This window comes from Mobula hypostoma, chromosome 1 (assembly GCF_963921235.1).
Source record: "Mobula hypostoma chromosome 1, sMobHyp1.1, whole genome shotgun sequence".
NCBI lineage: Eukaryota > Metazoa > Chordata > Chondrichthyes > Myliobatiformes > Myliobatidae > Mobula > Mobula hypostoma.
The window spans coordinates 1,362,137-1,385,361 of NC_086097.1; the positions used below are offsets into that span (position 1 = coordinate 1,362,137).

The 23,225-nt window shown below is 43.1% G+C and overlaps 1 protein-coding gene across 4 annotated transcripts in view; it reads right to left on the reverse strand.

Moving 5' to 3' along the window:
• LOC134343979 (heme transporter FLVCR2-like) overlaps nucleotides 1-23,225 on the reverse strand; it is a 250,933-nt gene that overhangs the window by 147,610 nt on the left and 80,098 nt on the right. For all 4 annotated transcript variants that reach the window (XM_063043005.1, XM_063042996.1, XM_063043023.1 and 1 more), the window contains exon 4: nucleotides 2,528-2,595. In XM_063043005.1, the coding sequence (XP_062899075.1) occupies nucleotides 2,528-2,595 (68 nt within the window). The remainder of the gene's footprint in view (nucleotides 1-2,527; nucleotides 2,596-23,225) is intronic.

Consider the following 23,225-nt stretch of genomic DNA (forward strand, 5'->3'; position numbering starts at 1 on the left):
TTCTTGATTCCTTTTCCCTGGCAAAAAGTGTGTGTGTCTTCACCCTATCTGTATCCCTCATGACTCATGTTACTAGTCTAAACTAATCCTTGAGTAAAGCTCATACTTTATAGCTGGAATAAATGGACATAGGGAAGAGTAGAAGTGGCGTAGAAACACCTTGGGTTTTCCTTTGTCTGGGTCAAGGGTCATAATCTCAGAACTGGGGATCAGCCATTCACCACAGGGTGGTAAATCTTAGGAATTCTTTACCCTGGAGGATTTTCGAGACTAAACAGCCAGGTACAGTTGAGACAGAAATCGATGGACTTTTAGAAATTAAGGCAATCACTGGCATAGGGCTGGTGCAGTAAAGATCTGCCATGATTTTAGGAGAATGGCAGAGCAAACACAATGAGCGGAATAGACTATTCCAGATGCCTCTTGTTATGGAAAAGAATCTGAAGGTTGATAACTTTGTCCTACAACAGAGTTTGATTGTGGAGGAGATAGCAAGGGCTCTGTGCACAATATGTCAAATACAAGTAAGAGACAAACCAATAAGATTGAATTAAGTCAGTCTAACGTTTGTTGTGGGAAAGCTGGTAACAAACTAAGACAGCATCAATGATCGGGTGGATCTCACTGGATTTTTAAGATTCCTTAACAACATACTATCGAAGTAAAAGGAATGTAGATAAGCACACAGGGAAAAAGCAAAGCACAGATGTACTGAAAGAACAAAAGGCTAACACTGAAATCTTTAAAACCAATTGGTCAGTTTCTCTAGCAGGCACTTAACGATGGAAATGTTTCTAAGTTATCACCTCCATGTTACAAACAAAGGGATTTACCCTGAAAGTATTGTTTATTATTTACAGCCCTTGTTTTGGGATCTTTAATAGATGAAATATTCTCTCGACATTTACTTTATCAAAGTCATTCATGTTTTAAAAGACCTATCAGAGCATCTCTCAGCATTTCCCAGTACACATCTGTTTGATTCGTTATAAATATCTGTAACAATTTACGTCTTTACTTCATGCTGTCAGGGGTGGAACTGACACTGAGCAATGTGCATCAGATTATTGGTGAGTGGAGTCACATGAGCTCCATGGATGCATTCTCCTCTCAGTTACGTTTGTAAGGAAGTTAATAAGGCAATAAACGGATGGATAAGATCTCACTTATTCTTTGACTAGGACATGCCCAGACAATTTTCACACTATTCAGCCAACACCAGTGTTATTACTGCATTGGAACAGCTCGATTCACATGACATTCCTATTTTAGCATTGACTTTAGTTAATGCACTATTACCAATTCATTGCTGATTTTATATTTGCCAGAACATCCAAATATCCTTTGCATTTTTTAGTAACTTGCCAATCTTAAGTACAAAGATGCTTACAGCCTGGGGTGGCTGCAGACTTCTGGAATTGGCTGCGGCAGATAGTTGGTTGTCCAAAGGCTCACAGATCAGATGGACTCCTTGAAACCTGCTCCATGCAAATACTGAAGAGAAACAGATTCCGAAAGTCCAATTTCAAATGCAAATACTTCAGTTTCTATAGACAAATTCTGCCAAAGCATTCCAATATTATCATTAAAGATTAAGAAATTACAAAAGGACAATATAATTATCTTTACTGGTGTGTTAATAAATAAAACTGCTGTCAAACTAATGGTATAGATGAACTGGCTATGTCTGTGAAGTGAAGTTTATGTACACATAAACCAGCCAAAGAAGTGCACATGCTTTTCCTCACTTTCCCATCAGCAGGAACTCTGGGGACAGTTCTGAGTCTCAGACCCAGGCATCAGGAGTCCTTAAACAGTGGAACAATCGTACAACCTCACATCCTAACAGCTACCTCCTGTTGGGTCTGTGGAAGGGACAAGGTTCCCACATTGGCCTGATCAGCCACATCAGAACCCAGAGAAAGGGAAACCAAGCTGCCCATCCTCGGCCTCCAAGGATTGCCTGAGGAGACTTACTGATTGAAGGAAATTGACTCTTCTATTACTACAACCACTGAACTGTTTTGTTTGTTTTTCAAAGAACACATTTTAAAAAATAAAGCACGTAACAGCTCTTAAACAGAAATATGAATTACACAACATTTAAGCTAATTTACCTGATGAGGTGGTATCTTCTGCAGCTCTAGGCTAGCATGAGAAAATAAAGAAGTGGACTATTGTGGGTATGAATGGATGGGTATAATCACAAAGCAAAAGCTGGTCAGGCCCTAGATATACAAGCATCAGCTTGCATCTTTGCTCCCCAAACTATTGACAATCTGAGCATCTGCTGTTAATAGGAGTAGTGTGCCCTTGTCTTCTATACTGTTACCACCATGTGTCCCCAATGGATGGCTACATTTCCATTCCCATTCTCACTGGATAGGTACTTCTGAACACAGGAGCACAGAGAATATACCACTGACTTCCAACACATACACCACTGGTTACCTACTAAGATTTTAAAATACACTTTGATCAGTTACAATAATGATTTTTTAGAAGCCCAAACAGACAGAGTACGTACTGGGTAATGAGTCAGCACCATCTTGTTCAGGAGAGTTGAAACTGCATAATAGGAACCCGTGTTAATTCCTGTTAATTAAAACAAAATAGTTAAAGACACTCTCTACACCCATTACTCAGTTAGCTCTACCATACCTCGGACAGAAGTCATGCTAATGGAGGTGCTCAAGCTCAAAATTCATTTAAATACTAGGGCACACAATGTGAAATTAAAGAAATTGAACAAATTGTGTATTTGGGTAATAAAGACAGAAGCTAGGAATAATCAAGGCGCAGAAAAGATTCACAAGGATATGGCCAAGACTGGCAGGCTTGAGTTATGAGAAAACACTGGAGAGGTGGAAACTGTTTCTCACTGGGGTGAATGAGGCTGGCCGGTGTGCTTACAGTGGGTTAGAAGATCATAAGGCACAGTGATAGGGTACTGCGGAGTCTAAAGCAAGAGGGCATAGGCTTAGACCATGTGACACAGGAGAAGAATTAGGCCATTTAGCACTCAAGAACTGCAATGGTGCATTCCCATTCTTGGAGCTTGCCGATTAGTCATAGTCATAGTCATACTTTATTGATCCCGGGGGAAATTGGCTTTCATTACAGATGCACCATAAATAATAAATAGTAATAAAACCATAAACAGTTAAACAGTAATATGTAAATTATGCCAGGAAATAAGTCCAGGACCAGCCTATTGGCTCAGGGTGTCTGACCCTCCAAGGGAGGAGTTGTAAAGTTTGATGGCCATAGGCAGAAATGACTTCCTATGACGCTCTGTGTTGCATCTCGGTGGAATGAGTCTCTGGCTGAATGTACTCTTGTGCCCATCCAGTACATTATGTAGTGGATGGGAGACATTGTCCAAGATGGCATGCAACTTGGACAGCATCCTCTTTTCAGACACCACCGTCAGGTTAGAAAGTTAAATATGTGGCTCAAGGATTGGTGTGGGAGAAGTGGGTTTGAATTCATGGGAAATTTGCACTAGTACTGGGGAAGGAGGGAGCTGTACCAATGGGACGGGCTCCACCTGAACTGATGGGACCTGGATCCTAGTGAATCGAATAACTAGGGCTTTAAACTAAATAGTAGGAGGGTGGGTTCAACAGATTGGCGAAGTATGGATAAAGTAAAAGAGAAAAGTGTGGATAAAGGTAAAGAAAAAGCAAAGGACAAAAAAGAGAAAAGTAAGAGTGGAGTAATGAAAAGTGAAGTGCAAAAGAGAAAAAGATTACAAGATTTTAAAAGCACAATGAGTGTAAGGGCACCTTATCAGAATGCCTGTAGTCAGTGAACTTGTGGCACAAATCAATACATTAGTGATCTTGTAATTTGGGATTCTCTTGGAAAGAGTGATCAAAGCATAATTCTCACACAATGGAGGGTGCAATAGTTCAATCTAAAACCAGTGTATTATGCTTAAACAACAGAAACTACAATGGGATGAGGAAGGATTTGGTTACTGTAGACTGGGAACACAGGTTATATGGTGGGACAGTTGAGGAACAGTGGAAGTCTTTGAAAGAGATATTTCACAGTGTTTAACAAAAGTATATTCCAGATAAAAGCAAGAACAGCAAGGGTGGGGAAAGCCAGCCTTGGATAACTAAGGAAATAAAAGGCGGCAACAAACTAAAAGCTTGTGTGTTGAAAGTCACCAAGAGTAATGGAAAACTGGAAGATTGGGAAGACTTTAAAAAGCAACAAAGAATCACAAAGCAAGCAATAAAGAAAGGGAAGATAGATTATGAAAATAAACTGGCACAAAATATAAAATGGATAGTAAAAGTTTTTGTAATTATATTAAGTGGAAAAAGGTGCTAAAGTGAACGCAGGTCCCTTGGAGGACAAGGAGCAGGAATTGAAATTGGACAATCAGGAAATGGCAGAGGCTTTGAATGACTATTTTGTGTCAGTCTTCACAGTGGAGGACATGCCTGACATGTCTAACATGCCAATGAGAGATGTTATGGATGCGATCGGAGGTGAGGACTTTGATACAATAGCTGTCACTAAAGAGGTAGTGCTGAGCAAACTTGTGGGCCTGAAGGTAGATAAGTCCTCTGAACCTGATGAATGCCTCCCAGGATACTGAAAGAAATGGCAGAAGCTATAGTAGAGGCTTTGGTGATAATTTACCAAAATTCTCTGGATCTGAAGATGGTGAATGTCACGACATTGTTCAAAAAAGGATGTAGGCAAAAGACAGGTAACTCTATGCCAATTAGTTTAACGTCTGTAATTGGGAAAATGCTGTATATTAAAAAAAAGTGAGGTTGTGCCCAAAGATTCAATGTCCATTCAGGAATCGGATGGCAGAGGGGAAGAAGCTGTTTTAGAATCGCTGAGTGTATGCCTTCAGGTTTCTGTACCTCCTACCTAACAGTAACAGTGAGAATAGCTTGCGGAGATTTGGTATATCATCCAAGACTCTGACAAATTTCTACAGATATACGGTGGAGTTAAGGGTTCAGAATTACCAGAGCAGCAGATTTCCTTCCATGAAGGCAGTCTGATAACCCTACGGTATTGGAATTGGTTTATCATTATCACATGTACCAAGATAAAGTCAAAAGTTTGTCTTGCATAGTGTTCATACAGATCAGTTCATTATTCAGTGCATTGAGGTATAATAAAGTAAAACGATTAACAGAAGTCGGAATAAAGTGCAATAGCTACAGACATTAAAGTGCAAGGTCATAACAAAGTAGAATGTGAGGTCAAGGTGCACCTTATTGCGGAAGAGAGGGAACTGTTCAATAGACTTATTACAGTGGGGGAGAGGCTGAGCTCGAGCCTGGCTGCGTGAGTTTCCAGGCTTTTGAGAGAATTTCAGAGAATGTCTGGGAGGGTGGGTCTCTGATTGAGCTAGCTGAATTGCCGAGGCAGTGAGAAGTTCAGACCAAGTCCATTCAAGGGAGGCTGATTTCCATAATGTGCTGATCCGAGCCTACAACTCTCTACCTTGGTCTTATTCACTTTGCATTTGAGCTTCTTTATTTTACCTGAATTTTAATTCCACAGCTGACTTTGTGCAATTTGAACCCGTGCCTTGTAGACTGGTAGTTTTTTGTGAAGAATCGGACAAGCAGTGCAGGCAAAGGTTATTGAGTTGCATTATGTGACTTCTGAAAACCTGTGGTAACCACGTGCCTGCAATAATCACTACTTCTAACAGCAAGGCTGGCAACTTGTTCGCAATCTGGTTAGTGAAGTGGATGAATGGTTGACCAATTGATACATGGGATAAATATGTCCAAGAGCCAATTAGAAAACAAAAGCTAGGAAATTAAAACATTGGGAAGACAGGTTTTATTCATTGCAGAAGGTACATGAGATAGCAATATTGAAACCACTTTGTGCTGCGTGGGATGATGTCACTTGCTTACATGGGAAAGCCTTGCAGTCAGATGGCTTCTCCCATCAGTCAGCTGTAAGCAGATCACTGGTCAGGGGTTAACTTGATACGAGAAACCCAGCCGCCTGACCAGTTTCAACTGGTTTGTGTCAGAAACGTATTTATAGGGAGATTTTTGGAAGAGCACTATGGAGTGTACTGGCAATGTAGAGACTGAAGAACAGGAGCTTGGTGAGAGTACACTATGTGCAACAAAACACAAGAGTTAAATATCTGTCAGGAGTCACAAGAACAGGATTTCCTACACATCCCTAACTGTCCTTTGAAAGAAGTGAGTTGCCAGGCTGTTTCAGAAGGCATTTCTGTGGGTCTGGAAACACACATAGGGCAGACTCGGTAAGGACATCTAGTACTTACATTTTTTTAAAAAAACTGGCCTGGTGCGTTCATGATCACCATTGTGCATATAGACCACTTCGCTCTCAAATCTATTTAATAACAAATTTGATTCTCAAGGTGTCATTGTGAAATTCATTTTTAGGTCGATGGTCCAGCCCTCAGTTTACTAATAACACAACTGTACTGTAACTATGTCATGGTACTGTCAATGTTTCAGACCTCCCAACCTGCAAAAACTCATTTCAGGGAGGTAGCACCCCCGCCCCCCACAACCCCATATTTCCCCCCCCCCGCCCCCTGTCAACCTCCAAGGATGTATGTAATACTTTGCTTAGTGATTTTGTCTAATCTGTAAACCAAGTTGGGTATCTGCAGCAAATGTGACATTAAAATATGTACTTATATTATTATGTTTATTCTATTACAACCTTAAGCAAGTCTACAGGGAGTTTTGCCTCATCACGTAGGACATCAATGGCGTAGCTCCTTGGCAGCCAGCCAGCTAGTTTAAATCCGGGGTCCCCAACCTTTTTAGCACCGCGGACCGGTTTAATATTGACAATATTATTGCAGACTGGCCGCCCGAGGGGGGTGGGGGGCTAATCACAACCGGAATATAGGTGACGAGTCAACTATGTCACTTGTAAGTAGCTAATACACTCAATTTCATTTCTAAAGGGGTTTATCTAACGAATTTAATATTAAACACACAGCGCATATTTTCCTCGCATGAATGTAGTGATAAATCCATTATAACAGTGGTCCCAAACCTCCGGGCTGCGAAGAATGCAGTGGTACAGCAGTAGCCAGAATGCACCCAGCACATCTTTAAGAAAAAAGCCGAAGTAAACAAGTTAATTGATTAGGTGCCGCCCGGCATGTAAATGTCGGCCCAGATCAGAGACTATGCAATCAGCAATCGCCTCTGATCTGCGCCAACATTTACGTGCCGTGCGGCACCTAATTAACTACCTTGTTTATTTCAGCTATTTTCTTAAAGATATGCAGTGCATTCCGGCCACTGCTGTATTCTTTGCGGCCTGGAGGTTGGGAACAACTGAATTATAAGTCACTTGTACTGTAAGTCAATAGCATCATAACATTTTAAGTAAATTTGGATACTAAACACACAGCGCATATTTTCCTCGTATGAACATATAAAATTATTGCAACACACCAATATCGCTGAATCAGTGGGAGCCCTGGGCTTGTTTTCCTGCAACAACACGGTCCTATCGAGGGGTGATGGGAGACAGCAATACTCGAAGGAGGTTCCTTATGTCCAGTCTATTCCGCAATTTAGTTTTCGTTGCATTCATTGCAAAGATATGTTGCAAATGGAAGCAACGTTTTCAGTGCTTTCGTGGCTATCTCAGAATATTCAGCCTTGACTTTGATCCAGAATGCCGGCAGAGATGTTATGTCAAAACATACTTTTCAGCCCACCGTCATTTGCAAGCTCGAGGAGTTGATCTTTTTCCTGCGCTGACATGGATGATTCATGGTCACGGACCCATTCCTTTGCACGTCTTGGGATGACCTCACGTGCGTTGAAATTCAACAGTGCGTGACAGGGAATGAGGAAAGGTGCAGCTGATTCATATCGTTTCATATCGCCAAATCATATTGTTCCTCGCGGCCCGGTGGTTGGGGACCACTCTTAGCATGAAGAGAGACCAATCAGGATGCTCGCTCGCTCTCCCTCTCAAAAAAATCTATTTCCAGGATATTATCTATTCCTTTTTAAATTTTGTATGTTTAGAAACATAGAAAACCTACAGCACAATACAGGCTCTTCAGCCCACAAAGTTCTGCCAAGCATGTCCCTACCTTAGAAATGACTAGGGTTACCTATAGCCCTCTATTTTTCTAAGCTCCATGTACCTATCCAAAAATCTCTTAAAAGACCCTATCGTATCCGCCTCCACCACCATCGCCGGCAGCCCATTCCACGCACTCACCACTCTCTGTGTAAAAAACTTACCCCTGACATCTCCTCTGTACCTACTCCCCAGCACCTTAAACCTGTGCCCTCTTGTGGCAACCATTTCAGCCCTGGGAAAAAGCCTCTGACTATCCACACGATCAATGCCTCTCATCACCTTGTACACCTCCATCAAGTCACCTCTCATCCTCCGTCGCTCCACGAGAAAAGGCAGAGTTCACTCAACCTGTTAACATAAGGCATGCTCCCAATCCAGGCAACATCCTTGTAAATCTCCTCTGCACCCTTTCTATGGTTTCCACGGCCTTCCATAGTGAGGTGACCAGAACTGAGCACAATACTTCAAGTGGGGTCTGACCAGGTTCCTATATAGCTGCAACATTACCTCTAGGCCCTTAAAGTTAATCGCACGATTGATGAAGGCCAATGCACCGTATGCCTTCTTAACCACACAGTCAACCTGCGCAGCTGTTTTGAGTGTCCTATAGACTCGGACCCCTATATCCCTCTGATTCTCCACACTGCCAAGTGTCTTGCCATTAATGCTATATTCTGCCATCATATTTGACCTACCAAAATGAACCACCTCACACTTATCTGGGTTGAACTCCATCTGCCACTTCTCAGGCCAGTTTTGCATCCTATCAATGTCCCGCTGCAACCTCTGACAGCCCTCCACACTATCCACAACACCCCCAACCCTTATGTCATCTTCAAATTTACTAACCCATCCCTCCACTTCCTCATCCAGATAATTTTAAAAAATCACAAAGAATTGGGGTCCGAGAACAGATCCCTGAGGCACAACACTGGTCACCAACCTCCATGCAGAATATGACCCGTCTACAACCACTCCACAAAGCAATGTCCCCTTGGATCCCATGCCTCCTTACTTTCTCAATAAGCCTTGCAAGGGGTGCCTTATCAAATGCCTTGCTAAAATCCATATACACTACATCTATGGCTCTACCTTCACAATGTGTTTAGTCACGTCCTCAAAAAATTCAATCAAGCTCGTAAGGCATGACCCGCCTTTGACAAAGCCATGGTGACTATTCCTAATCATATTATGCCTCTCCAAATGTTCATAAATCCTGCCTTTCAGGATCTTCTCCATCAACTTACCAACCACTGAAGTAAGACTCACTGGTCTATAATTTCCTGGGCTATCCCTAATCCCTTTCTTAAATAAGGGAACAACATCCACAACCCTCTAATCCTCCGGAACCTCTCCCATCTTCATTGATGATGCAAAGATCATTGCCAGAGGCTCAGCAATCTCTTCCCTCACTTCCCACAGTAGCCTGGGGTACAACCCGTCCGGTCCCAGTGACTTATCCATCTTGATGCTTTCCAAAAGCTCCAACACATCCTCTTCCTTAACATCTATATACTCAACCCTTTCAGTCCGCTGCAAGTCATCCCTACAATTGCCAAGACCCTTCTCTGTAGTGAATATTGAAGCAAAGCATTCATTAAGTACCTCCACCATCTCCTCCGGTTCCATACACACTTTCCCACTGTCACACTTGATAGGTTCTATTCTCTCACGCCTTATCCTCTTTCTCTTCACATACTTGTAGAATGCCTTACGGTTTTCTTTAATCCTGTCCGCCAAGGCCTTCTCATGGCCCCTTCTGGCTCTCCTAACTTCTTTCTTAAACTCCTTCCTGCTAGCCTTATAATCTTCTAGATCTCTATCATTACCTAGTTTTTCAAATCTTTCATAAGCTCTTCTTTTCTTCTTGACTAGATTTACAACAGCTTTTGTACACCATGGTTCCTGTACCCTACCATCCTTTCCCTGTCTCATTGGAACGTACCTGTGCAGAATCCCACACAAATATCCCCTGAGCATTTGCCACATTTCTTCTGTACGTTTCCTTGAGGACATCTGTTTCCAATTTATGCCTCCATTTCTAATGCCTCCCCAATTTCTTCAGCTACCTCTCAGAACCGTGGGGTGTAGTCCATTTGGTCCAAGTGACTTACTTACCTTCAGACCTTGCACGCTCCCAAGCACCTTCTCTTTAGTATAGGAATAATGCTCACTTCTGCTCTCTGACACTCTCAAACTTCTGGTATACAGCTAGTGTCTTCCATATTGAAGACTAATGCAAAACACTTAAATTCCTTCAACATATCAAGCTATTGTTAGGAAGTTTCCTGTCTACAGTTAGATGAATGAAGTAAAAAGCAATAACTACTGAAAGATTATCTTCAGAATTAGATTTTCATCCTGAAGTGCATGGACGTGAAGACCTACAGGGGAGGTGTTTTTACAGCACCAGTAATTGCGGTTCAATTCCAGCCACTGTCTGTCAGGAGAATGCACCTCCTCCTCCTCCTCCCCATGACTCAATGGGTTTCCTCCCACATTCCTTACAGCTCACTAACCCTTCCTTACGGATTAGTAAGGGTTAGTGAGCTGTAGGCACACTATGAAGACTGCCCCCAGCATATCATTGAACTGTTCTAGTCTTTTATGCAAACTACACATTTTACAGGGTGATTCCATAAGACCATAAGACATATGAGCAAAATTAGGCCATTTGGCCAATTGAGTCTGCTCCGCCATTCAACCATGGCTGATCCTTTTTCCCCACCTCAGCCCCACTCCCCAGCCTTCTCCCCGTAACTTTTGATGTCGTGTCCATTCAAGAACCTGTCAAGCTCTGCCTTAAATACATCCAATGACCTGGCCTCCACAGGTGCCTGTGGTAACAATTTCCACAAATTCACCACCCTCTGGCTAAAGAAATTTCTCCACATCTGTTTTAAATGGATGCCCATCTATCCTGAGGCTGTGCCCTTTTCTCCTAGACTTCCCCACCATGCAAAACATCCTTTCCACAACTACACTGTCTATGCCTTTCAACATTCAAAAGGTTTCAATGAAATCCTCCCCATATCCTTCAAAATTCCAGCAAGTACAGACGCAGAGCCATCAAACATTCCTTGCATGATAACCCTTTCATTCCCGGAATCATCCTTGTGAACCTCCTCTGGACCCTCTCCAATGCCAGTACATGTTTTCTTTGATGAGGAGCCCAAAACTGTTCATATTACTCAAGTTGAGGCTTCACCAGTGCCTTACAAAGCCTCAGCATCACATCCCTGCTCTTGAAATGAATGCCAACATTGCTTTGCCTTTCTCACCATTGACCCAACCTGCAAGTTAATCTTTTGGGAATCCTGCACAAAAACCCCGAAGTCCCTTTGTATCATTCCTGTAATCCCATGGGCTCTTAACTTGGTAAGCAGCCTCACGTGTGGCACCTTGTCAACAACCTGAAAGTCTAAATATACAACGTCACTGCATCCCCCTTTATCTAGCCCATGCAATTTCCTCAAAGAATTCCAACCAGTTTGTCAGGCAAGATTTTCCCTGAAAGAAACCATGCTATCTTGTCCTGTGTCACCATGTATTCCATAACCTCATCCTTAACAATGGACTCCAACATCTTCCCAACCACTGAGGTCAGGCTAACTGGTCAATAATCTCCTTTCTGCTGCCTTCCTCCTTTCTTAAAGAGTGGAGTGACATTTTTAATTTTCCAGTCCTCTGACCATGTCAGAGTCCAATGATTTTTAAAAGATCATTACTGATGCCTCCACAATCTCTACTGCTACCGCTTTCAGACCCTAGGGTACAGTTCATCTGGCCTGGGTGACCTATGTACCCATTGGTCTTTCAGCTTTTTGAGCACCTTCTCTCTTGTAATAGTAACTGCACCCACTTCCCTTCCCTCAATCCCTTCAACATCTGATATACTGCTAGTGTCTTCCATGGTGAAGACTGATGCAAAATATTCATTGAGTTCATCAGCCATCCCATTGGCACCCATCATTATTTCTCCAGCCTCATTTTCTAACGGTCCTATATCCACTCTCATCTCTCTTTTATTTATTTATTTTTTAACATTCTTGAAATAGCTTTTACTGTCCACTTTGATATTGTTTGCAAACTTGCTTTTACATTTCATCTTTTCCTCCTAATGATTCTTTTAGATACTCTCTGTAGAGTTTCAAAAGCTTCCCAATCCCCTGTCTTTCTACTAATTTTTGCTTTGTTGTATGTCCTCTCTTTTGCTTTTACAATAGCTTTGACTTCCTTTGTTTGCCACGGTTGTACTATTTTGCCATTTGAGTATTTCTTCATTTTTGGAATACATCTATTCTGCGCCTTCTTCATTTTTCCCAGAAACACACGCCATTGCTGCTCTGCTGTCATCCCTGCCAGCTTCTCCTTCCAATTTACTTTGGCCAACTCCTCTCTCAAAGCACTGCAATTTCCTTTACTCCACTGAAATACTGCTACATCAGACTTTACTTTCTGTATCAAATTTCAAGTTGAATGCATTAGCGGTGGGCCAATTGATTTGAAGAGAGAAGGAGCTTTGAACAGTCAGGGAGAAAAGTTTAAGAAAAAGGAGTGTTTTGCGGGGTTCGGTGCATTAGCGGTGGATCTATCAATTGAGATGAGTGAGAGTGAGAGTGAGAGTGAGAGAGAGAGAGAGAATGAATGAATATATATATATATATATATATAGATTCGCACAGGTCGGGGAGAAGTGTGCAGACGCTGAGAAAGCTCTGAAGTAACAGAGGGACTTGTCTAGCAGGGCGGTGGTCGGAGTAGTGTAAGTCGGAGTAGTAGGGCTTTGGTCCATCGGGGCTTCGGCGAGGACGGGCCAAGGTGAGGTAGGTTACTCTTGTCCCCCGCCCCTCTAACAAGAGTAGTGGGTATGACTACAAGGCCAATTTACTATTCTAGGTGTCAGATGTGGGATGTCTGGGAGAGTTCCAGCCTCCCTGATAGTCACATCTGCGCCAGGTGCATCAAGCTGCAGCTCCTTAGAAACCAAGTTAGGGAACTGGAGCTGCAGCTTGATGACCTTCGACTTGTGAGGGAGAGTGAGGAGGTGACAGACAGGAGCGACAGGCAGGTAGTCACCCCGGGGCCAAAGGAGACAGAAAAGTGGGTGACCGTTAGATAGTGGAGAGCACACCTGTGGCTATCCCCCTTAACAATAAGCACTCCATTTTGAGTGCTGTTGGAGGTGGAAACAATAGTGGCCATGTCTTTGGCAATGCGTCTGGCCCTGTGGCTCAGAAGGGTAGGGAATGGAAGTGGATGGTACCAGTAATAAGAGACTCTATTGTTAGAGGGTTAAATAGGCAATTCTGTGGGCGTGAAAAAGAAACAAGGACGGTAGTTTGCCTCCTAAGTAATGTTTCTGAGCACATCCACAATACCCTGAAATGGGGGGTGAGCTGTCAGAGGTTATGGTACATATTGGTACCAATGACGTAGGTAGAAAAAGAATGGAGGTCCTGAGAATACAGGGAGTTAGGAAGGAAGCTGAGAAGCAGGACCTCAGAGGTAGTAATCTACGGATTACTACTTGTGCCACGCGACATTGAGTATAGGAATAGAATGAGGTGGAAGATAAATGTGTGGCTGAGAGATTGGAGCAGGGGGGTAGGGATTCAGAATTTTGGATCACTGGGACCTCCCTTGGGGCAGGTGTGACCTGTACAAAAAGGATCCAAGGGGACCAATATTCTGGCAGGAGGTTTGCTAATGCTATTGGGGAGGGTTTAAACTAGGTTTGTAGGGGGTGGGGAACCGAAGTGAAGAGGCAGAGGATGGGGAGGTTGGAGCACAAGCAGAGACAGCTTGTAGGGAGTTTGTGAGGACGGATAGGCAGGTGTTAGAGCAAAGAAGCACTCAGCCAGGTGGTTTGAGATGTGTCTATTTTAATGCAAGGAGTATCATAAACATTGCAGATTAACTTAGAACAGGGATCAATAGGTGGAACTATGACGTTGTGGCCATTACAGAGACTTGGATGTCTCAGGAGCAGGAATGGCTGCTGAGTGTGCCGGGCTTTAGATGTTTCAAAGAGAACAGAGAGGGAGGCAAAAGAGGTGTGGGCATGGCATTGCTAATTAGGGACAGTGTCACGGCTGCAGAAAAGGAGGAAGTTATGGAGGGATTGTCTACTGAGTCAGTGTGGGTGGAAGTCAGAAACAGGAAAGGGGCAATAACTCTACTGGGTGTTTTTTTATAGACCCCCCAGTAGTAACAGGGATATCAAGGAGCAGATAGGGAGACAGATTCTGAAATGTTTCAATAATAATAGGGTTGTTGTGATGGGAGATATTAACTTTCCTAATATTGATTGGCATCTCCTTAGTGCAGGGGGTTTAGATGGGGTGGAGTTTGTTCGGTGTGTTCAGGAAGGTTTCCTGATGCAATATGTAGATGAGCCAACTAGAGGGGAGGTTGTGCTTGATCTAGAATTGGGAAATGAACCTGGTCAGGTGTCAGATCTCTCTGTGGGACAGCATTTTGGAGGTAGTGACCACAACTCTACCTCTTTCACCATAGCACTGGAGAGCGATAGGAGCAGACAATTTGAGAAAATATTTGATTGGAATAGGGGGAAATATGATGCTATTAGGCAGGAACTTGGGAGCACAAACTGGGATCAAATGTTCTCAGGGAAATGCACACAGAAATGTGGCAAACGTTCAGAAAACATTTGCATGGAGTTCTGCATGGGTATGTTCCATTGAGGTAGGGAAAGACGGTAGGATTAAAGAACTGCAGTGGACAAAAGATGTAGAAAATCTAGTTAAGAAGAAAGGAAAAGCTTACGAAAGGTTCATGAAACAAGGTACTGTTAGAGCTCTAGAAAATTACAAGGTTACTAGGAAGGAGCTTAAGAATGGAATTAGGTGAGCCAGAAGGGGCCATGAGAAGGCCCTGGTGAGCAGGATTAAGGAAAATCTCAAGGCATTCTATAAATACGAGAAGAGCAAGAGGATAAGACGTGTGAGAAAAGGACCAATCAGGTGTGATAGTGGAAACGTGTGCATGGAGTTGGAGGAGGCAGCGGAGGTACTTAATGAATACTTTGCTTCAGTATTCACCGGGGAAAAGACTTTGGTAATTGTGGGGATGACTTACAGTGGACTGAAACGCTTGAGCATATAGACAATAAGAAAGAGAATTAAGTTAGATAAATCACCGGGACTGGATGAGATATATCCCAGGCTACTGTGGAAAGTGAGGGAGGAGATTGACAAGCCTTTTGCGTCATCTATGGGGATGTGAGAAGTACAGGAGGGTTGGAGGGTTGGAGGGTTGAAAATGTTGTTTCCTTGTTCGAGAAAGGGAGTAAAAAATAACCCAGGAAATCGTAGATCAATGAGTCGGACTTCAGTGGTGGGCAAGTTGTTAGAGAAGATCCTGAGAGGCAAGATTTATGAGCATTTGGAGAGACATAGTCTGATTAGGGATAGTCAGCATGGCTTTGTCAAGGGTAGGTCGTGCCTTACGAGCCTGATTGAATTCTTTGAGGATGTAACAAAACTCGTTGATGAAAGCAGAGCACGGGATGTAGTGTATATGGATTTCAGTAAGGCATTTGATAAGATTCCCCATGCAAGACCCCTTCAGAAGGTAAGGAGGCATGAGATCCAAGGGGACATTGCTTTGTGGATCCAGAATTGGCTTGCCCACAGAAGGTAAAGGGTGTTTGTAGATGGTTCATTTTCTGCATGGAGGTCAGTGACCAGTGGTGTTTTGCAGGGATCTGTTCTGGGACCCCTCCTCTTTGTGATTTTTATAAATGACCTGGATGAAGAAGTAGAAGGGTGGGTTAGTAAGTTTGCTGATGACACAAAGGTTGGGGGTGTTGTGGATAGTGTGGAGGATTGTACAGTGGGACATCAATAGGATGCAGAACTGAGTTGAGAAGTGGCAGATGGACTTCAACGCAGATAAGTGTGAAGTGGTTCATTTTAAACACAAGATAATCTGCAGATGCTGGGATCAAAGCAACACTCACAGCACGCTTGAGGAACTCAGCAGGTCGGGCAGCATCTGTGGAAACGATGAGTCAATGTTTCGGGCCGGAACCCTTCGTCAGGACTGAACAAAGAAGGAGGGGGAAGGATAGTTTGACAGTGTTGTTAAGAAGGCGTATGGTGTGTTGGCATTCATAAACCATAGGATTGAGTTCAAGAGCTGTGAGGTAATGTTACAGCTATACAAGACCTTGGTCAGGCTCTACTTGCAGTACTGTGTTCAGTTCTGGTCACCTCACTACAGGAAGGATGTGGATACTACAGAGAGAATGTAGAGGAGATTTACAAGGATGTTGCTTGGATTGGAGGGCATGCCTTATGAGAACAGGTTGAGTGTACTTGGCCATTACTGCCTGGAGCAATGGAGGATGAGAGGTAACTTCACAGAGATGTACAAGATGATGAGGGGCATTGATTGTGTGGATGGTCAGAAGCTTTTTCCCAGGGCTGAATGGGTAACACAATGGGGCATAGTTTTAGGGTGCTTAGAAATAGGTACTGTTTTTCACACAGTGAGTTGTGGGTGCGTGATATGCACTGCCGGCAGTGGTGGTGGAATCGGATACAACAGGGTCTTTTAAGAGCCTCTTAGATAGGTACATGAAGCTTAGAAAAATAGAGGGTTATGCGCGAGGGAAACTCTCGGCAGTTTCTAGGGTAGGTTACATGGTCGGCACAACAGTGTGGGCCTGTAATGTGCTGTAGATTTCTGTTCCATGTACAATCATATTGTGATCACTGTCTCGTAAGGGTTCTTTTACCTTAAGCTCCCTAATCACCTCTGGTTCATTACATAACACCCACCCAAGCTGATCCCCTAGTAGGCTCAACAATAAGCTGCTCTAAAAAGCCATCTCATTGACATTCAACAAACTCACTCCCTCGGGTTCCACTTCCAACCAATCAACCTGCATGTTGAAATGACTATCATAACTTTGCCCTTTTGACAGGCCTTTTCTATTTCTTGTTGTAATCTATGATCCACATCCCAGCTACTGTTAGGAGGTTTGAATATAACTGCCATCAGGGTCACTTATACTTTCAGACTCTTAACTCAACCCACAAGGATTCAACACCTGCTGATTCTATGTCAGATCATTCTACTGATTTGATGCCATTCTTTACCAGCAGAGCCACACCACCCCCTCTGCCCACCTTCCCATCCCTCTGATACAACGTGCAACCTTGGACATTCAGCTCCCAACTACAACCATCCTTCAGCCATGACTCAGTGATGGCCACAACATCATATCCGACAATCTGTAAAACTGCAACATGACCATCTACCATATTTCTTATACTCCGTGCATTGAGATATAACACTTTGAATGCTGCATTTGCTACGTTTTTTGTTTCTGCATCCATGATGCACCGATACTCACCCTGCCTGCTCTTCCTGTCAGTCTGACTGCACACTTTGCTTTTTTAACCATCTGTACAATCCCAAATCCCTTCACTCTGGTCAAATTAGCTTGAACCCTCCCCAACAGCTCTAACAAACCTGCTCATGAGAATATTGGTTCCCCTTGGATTCAGGTGCAACCCGTCACTTTTGAACAGGTCATACCTCCCCCAGAGGAGATCCCAATGATCCAAGAACCTGAAGCCCTGCCCCCTGCACCAGCTTCTCAACCACAGATTAATTTGCCATATCATCCTGTTTTGATGTACATGTGACAAATAAAGATAATCATCAATCTTATATTCTGTCTTGGTAGCCTCCAACCTGATGGCATGAATATGAATTTCTCCTTCTGGTAAAAAAAATTCCCTCCCCTCCGCTCTCCTTCTATTCCCCATTCTGGCCTCTTTCTTACCTGCCTATCACGTCCCACTGGGTCCTCTTCTCCTTCTCCATCCCTTTCTCTTATTGTCCACTCTCCTCTCCAGCTCTTTACCTTTCCTACACACTCAGCTATTCTCTTTCCCTTCCACTCCCCCACTTTTATTCTATCATCTTCCTTCTTACTTCCCATTCCTAATGAATGATCTCAGCTGTTTACTCATTCCCACAGATGTTGCCCGACACGCAATCTGCTGAGTTTCTCCAGCATTTTGTGTGTAGCTCTGGATTTCCAGCATCTGTGTTTCTTATCATATTTGAGCAGTATTTCCATGTACACTTGAAGAGGCTTTTTGACTACCAATGGGCTAAATGAGCTTCTTTTGTGTCATTTTTTGAGATTAACTTGTTACATTTCCTGTTAATTTAATCAGTATTCTTTCCTTATCTTTAGTTTTTTCAAACTTTCTAAATCAGGCTTACCATACTTCAGTCTTTTTGCAAATCTTAATGAAAGGTCTTTGCCTAAAACATTGACAGTTCATTTCCCTCCCAGTTGCTGCCTGAACTGTTGAGTTCCTCCAGCATTTTGTGTCTACACTGCTTTAATCTAATGGCATCCTTCAGTAACCCTTAGTCAGCCATAAACTTTTTCTAATGGGGCTTTATTTCCTGAAGTTCATTTCTAGAGGTATAGAATGTGATGTGATGGGATGTGATGTTGAGGCTCTATAAGACACTCGTGAGACCACACTTAGAGTGTTGTGTGCAGTTTTGGGCTTCTTATTTTAGAAAGGATATACCGACATTAGAGAGGGTTCAGAGAAGATTCACGAGAATGATTCCAGGAATGAAAGGGTTACCGTATGAAGAACGTCTGGCAGCTCTTGGGCTGTGTTCCCTGGAGTTCAGGAGAATGAGGGGGGATCTCATAGAAACATTCCGAATGTTAAAAGGCCTGAACAGATTAGATATGGCAAAGTTATTTCCCATGGTAGGGGTAGGACAAAAGGACACAACTTCAGGATTGAAGGATGTCCGTTTAGAACTAAGATGCGAAGAAATTATTTTAGTCAGAGGGTGGTAAATCTGTGGAATTTGCTGCCACAAGCAGCTGTGGAGGCCATGTCATTGGCTGTATTTAAGGCAGAGATAGATAGGTTCTTGATTAGCCAGGGCATCAAAGGGTATGGGGTGAAGACAGGGGAGTGGGGATGACTGGAAGAATTGGATCAGCCCCATGATTGAATGGCAGAGCAGACTCAATGGGCCAAATGGCCTACTTCAGTTCCTATATTTTATGGTCTTATGAAGTAAAATACATTTGTTGTGAATTTTTATAATTTTTTAAAAAATATTTGATATTGTTTATAACTAAAATAAAAATATCAGTTACTAAATCTACCTTACGCACCAAATCTCATTATCAGAATCAGGTTTAATACCACCGGCATATGTCGTGAAATTTGTTATGTGGCAGCAATACATAATTAAAACTGTAAACTACAGTAAGTACATACATTTGATAGATGGGAAGATGTTGGGTGTGTGCCTTCAGGCTCCTGTACCTCCTCCCTAATGGCAGCAATGAGAAGAGGGCTTGTCCTGAATGATGGGGGTTCTTAATGATGGATGTTGTCTTTTTGAGACATCGCTCCTTGAAGATGGCCTGCATCCTCAGGAGGCTAGTGCCCATGATAGAGCTAATCCAGTTCAGGTTACTTTGATCCTGTGTGGTGCCATTCCCCCCACCCCCCATACCCGTTAGAAATCTCCACGGTACATTTCCAGAAATTTGCAGGTCTCTTTGGGTGACATACCAAATATCCTCAAGCTCCTCATGAAATAGAGCAGTTGCCATGCCATTGTAACTGCATCAGTACCACGGCCCAGGATAGATCCTCTGGGATGTTGACACTGAGGAACTTGAAACTGCTCACCCTTTCCATTCTGATCCTTCCATTGGTGTATGCTCCACCTTACCATTTCTGAAGTCCACAATCAATTCTTTGGTCTTACTGACATTGAGCACAAGGTTGTTACCTTGTATTGTTACCTGGAGTATTGTGTGCAGTTTTGGTCCCCTAAAACCTGGAGTATTGTGTGCAGTTTTGGTCCCATAATCTGAGGAAAGACATTCTTGCCATAGAGGGAGTACAAAGAAGGTTCACCAGATTGATTCCTGGGATGGCAGGACTTTCATATGATGAAAGACTGGATCGACTAGGCTTATACTCACTGGAATTTAAAAGATTGAGGGGGGACCTTATTGAAACGTATAAAATTCTAAAGTGATTGGACAGGCTAGATGCAGGAAGATTGTTCCTGATGTTGGAGAAGTCCAGAACGAGGGGTCACAGTTTGAGGATAAAGGGGAAGCCTTTTAGGACTGAGATGAGGAAAAACTTCTTCACACAGAGTGTGGTGAATTTGTGGAATTCTCTGCCACAGGAAACAGTTGAGGCCAGTTCATTGGCTATATTTAAGAGGGAGTTAGATATGGCCGTTGTGGCTAAAGGGATCAGGGGGTATGGAGAGAAGGCAGGTACAGGGTTCTGAGTTGGATCATCAGCCATAGAACCATAGAAACTACAGCACAGAAACAGGCCCTTTGGCCCTTCTTGGCTGTGCCGAACCATTTTCTGCCTAGTCCCACTGACCTGCACACGGACCATATCCTTCTATACACCTCCCATCCATGTATCTGTCCAATTTATTCTTAAATGTTAAAAAAGAACCCGCATTTACCACCTCGTCTGGCAGTTCATACCATACTCCCACCACTCTGTGTGAAGAAGCACCCCCTAATGTTCCCTTTAAACATTTCCCCCCTCACCCTTAACCCATGTCCTCTGGTTTTTTTCTCCCCTTGCCTCAGTGGAAAAAGCCTGCTTGCATTCACTCTATCTATACCCATCATAATTTTATATACCTCTATCAAATCTCCCCTCATTCTTCTACGCTCCAGGGAATAAAGTCCTAACCTATTCAACCTTTCTCTGTAACTGAGTTTCTCAAGTCCCGGCAACACCCTTGTAAACCTTCTCTGCACTCTTTCAACCTTATTTATATCCTTCCTGTAATTTGGTGACCAAAACTGAACACAACACTCCAGATTCGGCCTCACCAATGCCTTATACAACCTCATCATAACATTCCAGCTCTTATACTCAATACTTCGATTAATAAAGGCCAATGTACCAAAAGCTCTCTTTACGACCCTATCTACCTGTGACGACACTTTTAGGGAATTTTGTATCTGTATTCCCAGATCTCTCTGTTCCACTGCACTCCTCAGTGCCTTACCATTAACCCTGTATGTTCTACGTTGGTTTGTCCTTCCAACGTGCAATACCTCACACTTGTCAGTATTAAACTCCATCTGCCATTATTCAGCCCATTTTCCAGATGGTCCAAGTCCCTCTGCAGGCTCTGAAAACCTTCCTCACTGTCTACTACACCTCCAATCTTTGTATCATCAGCAAACTTGCTGATCCAATTTACCACATTATCATCCAGATCATTGATATAGATGACAAATAACAATGGACCCAGCACTGATCCCTGTCACCACTAGTCACAGGCCTCCACTCAGAGAAGCCATTCTCTACCACCACTCTCTGGCTTCTTCCATCGAGCCAATGTCTAATCCAATTTACCACCTCTCCATGTATACCTAGCGACTGAATTTTCCTAACTAACCTCCCATGCGGGACCTTGTCAAAGGCCTTACTGAAGTCCACGTAGACAATATCCACTGCCTTCCCTTCATCCACTTTCCTGGTAACCCCTCCTCAAAAAACTCCAACAGATTGGTCAAACATGACCTACCACGCACAAAGCCATGTTGACTCTCCCTAATAAGCCCCTGTCTACCCAAATGCTTGTAGATTCTGTCTCTTAGTACTCCCTCCAATAACTTACCTACTACTGACGTTAAACTCACCGGCCTATAATTTCCCGGATTACTTTTTGATCCTTTTTTAAACAACTGAACAACATGAGCCACTCTCCAATCCTCCGGCACCTCACCTGTAGACAGCGACATTTTAAATATTTCTGCCAGGGCCCCCCGCAATTTCAACACTAGTCTCCTTCAAGGTCCGAGGGAACACTCTGTCAGGTCCCGGGGATTTATCCACTTTAATTTTCCTCAAGACAGCAAGCACCTCCTCCTTTTCAATCTGTACAGTTTCCATGGTCTCACTACTTGATTCCCTCAATTCCATAGATTTCATGCCAGCTTCCTTAGTAAACACAGACGCAAAAAACCTATTTAAAATCTCCCCCATTTCCTTTGGTTCCGCACAAAGCCGACCACTCTGATCTTCAAGAGGGCCAATTTTATCCCTTACAATCCTTTTGCTCTTAATATACTTGTAAAAGCTCTTTGGATTATCCTTCACTTTGACTGCCAAGGCAACCTCATGTCTTCTTTTAGCCCTCCTGATTTCTTTCTTAAGTATTTTCTTGCACTTCTTATACTCCTCAAGCACCTGATTTACCCCGTTTCCTATACATTTCATACAACTCCCTCTTCTTCTTTATCAGAGTTGCAATATCCCTTGAGAACCAAGGTTCCTTATTCCTATTCAATTTGCCTTTAATCCTGACAGGAACATACAAACTCTGCACTCTCAAAATTTCTCCTTTGAAGGCTTCCCACCTACCAATCACATCTTTGCCAGAGAACAACCTGTCCCAATCCACGCTTTTTAGATCCTTTCTCATTTCTTCAAATTTGGCCTTCTTTCAGTTCAGAACCTCAACCCTAGGTCCAGATCTATCCTTGTCCATGATCAAATTGAAACTAATGGTGTTATGATCACTGGATCCAAAGTGCTCCCCTACACAGACTTCTGTCACTTGCCCTAATTCGTTACCTAACAGGAGATCCAATATTGCATCCCCTCTAGTTGGTCCCTCTATATATTGATTTAGAAAACTTTCCTGAACAGATTTTACAAACTCTAAACCATCTAGACCCCTAACAGTATGGGAGTCCCAATCAATGTATGGAAAATTAAAATCCCCTACCACCACAACTTTATGTTTCCTGCAGTTGCCTGCTATCTCTCTGCAGATTTGCTCTTCCAAATCTCGTTGACTATTGGGTGGTCTGTAATACAATCCCACTAATGTGGCCATACCTTTCCTGTTTCTCAGCTCCACCCATAAGGACTCAGTAGACAAGCCCTCTAATCTGTCCTGCCTGAGCACTGCTGTAATATTTTCCCCAACAAGCAATGTTACTCCCCCACCTTTCATTCCTTTGCCTCGATCACATCTGAAACATCGGAACCCTGGAATATTAAGCTGCCAGTCCTGCCCCTCCTGTA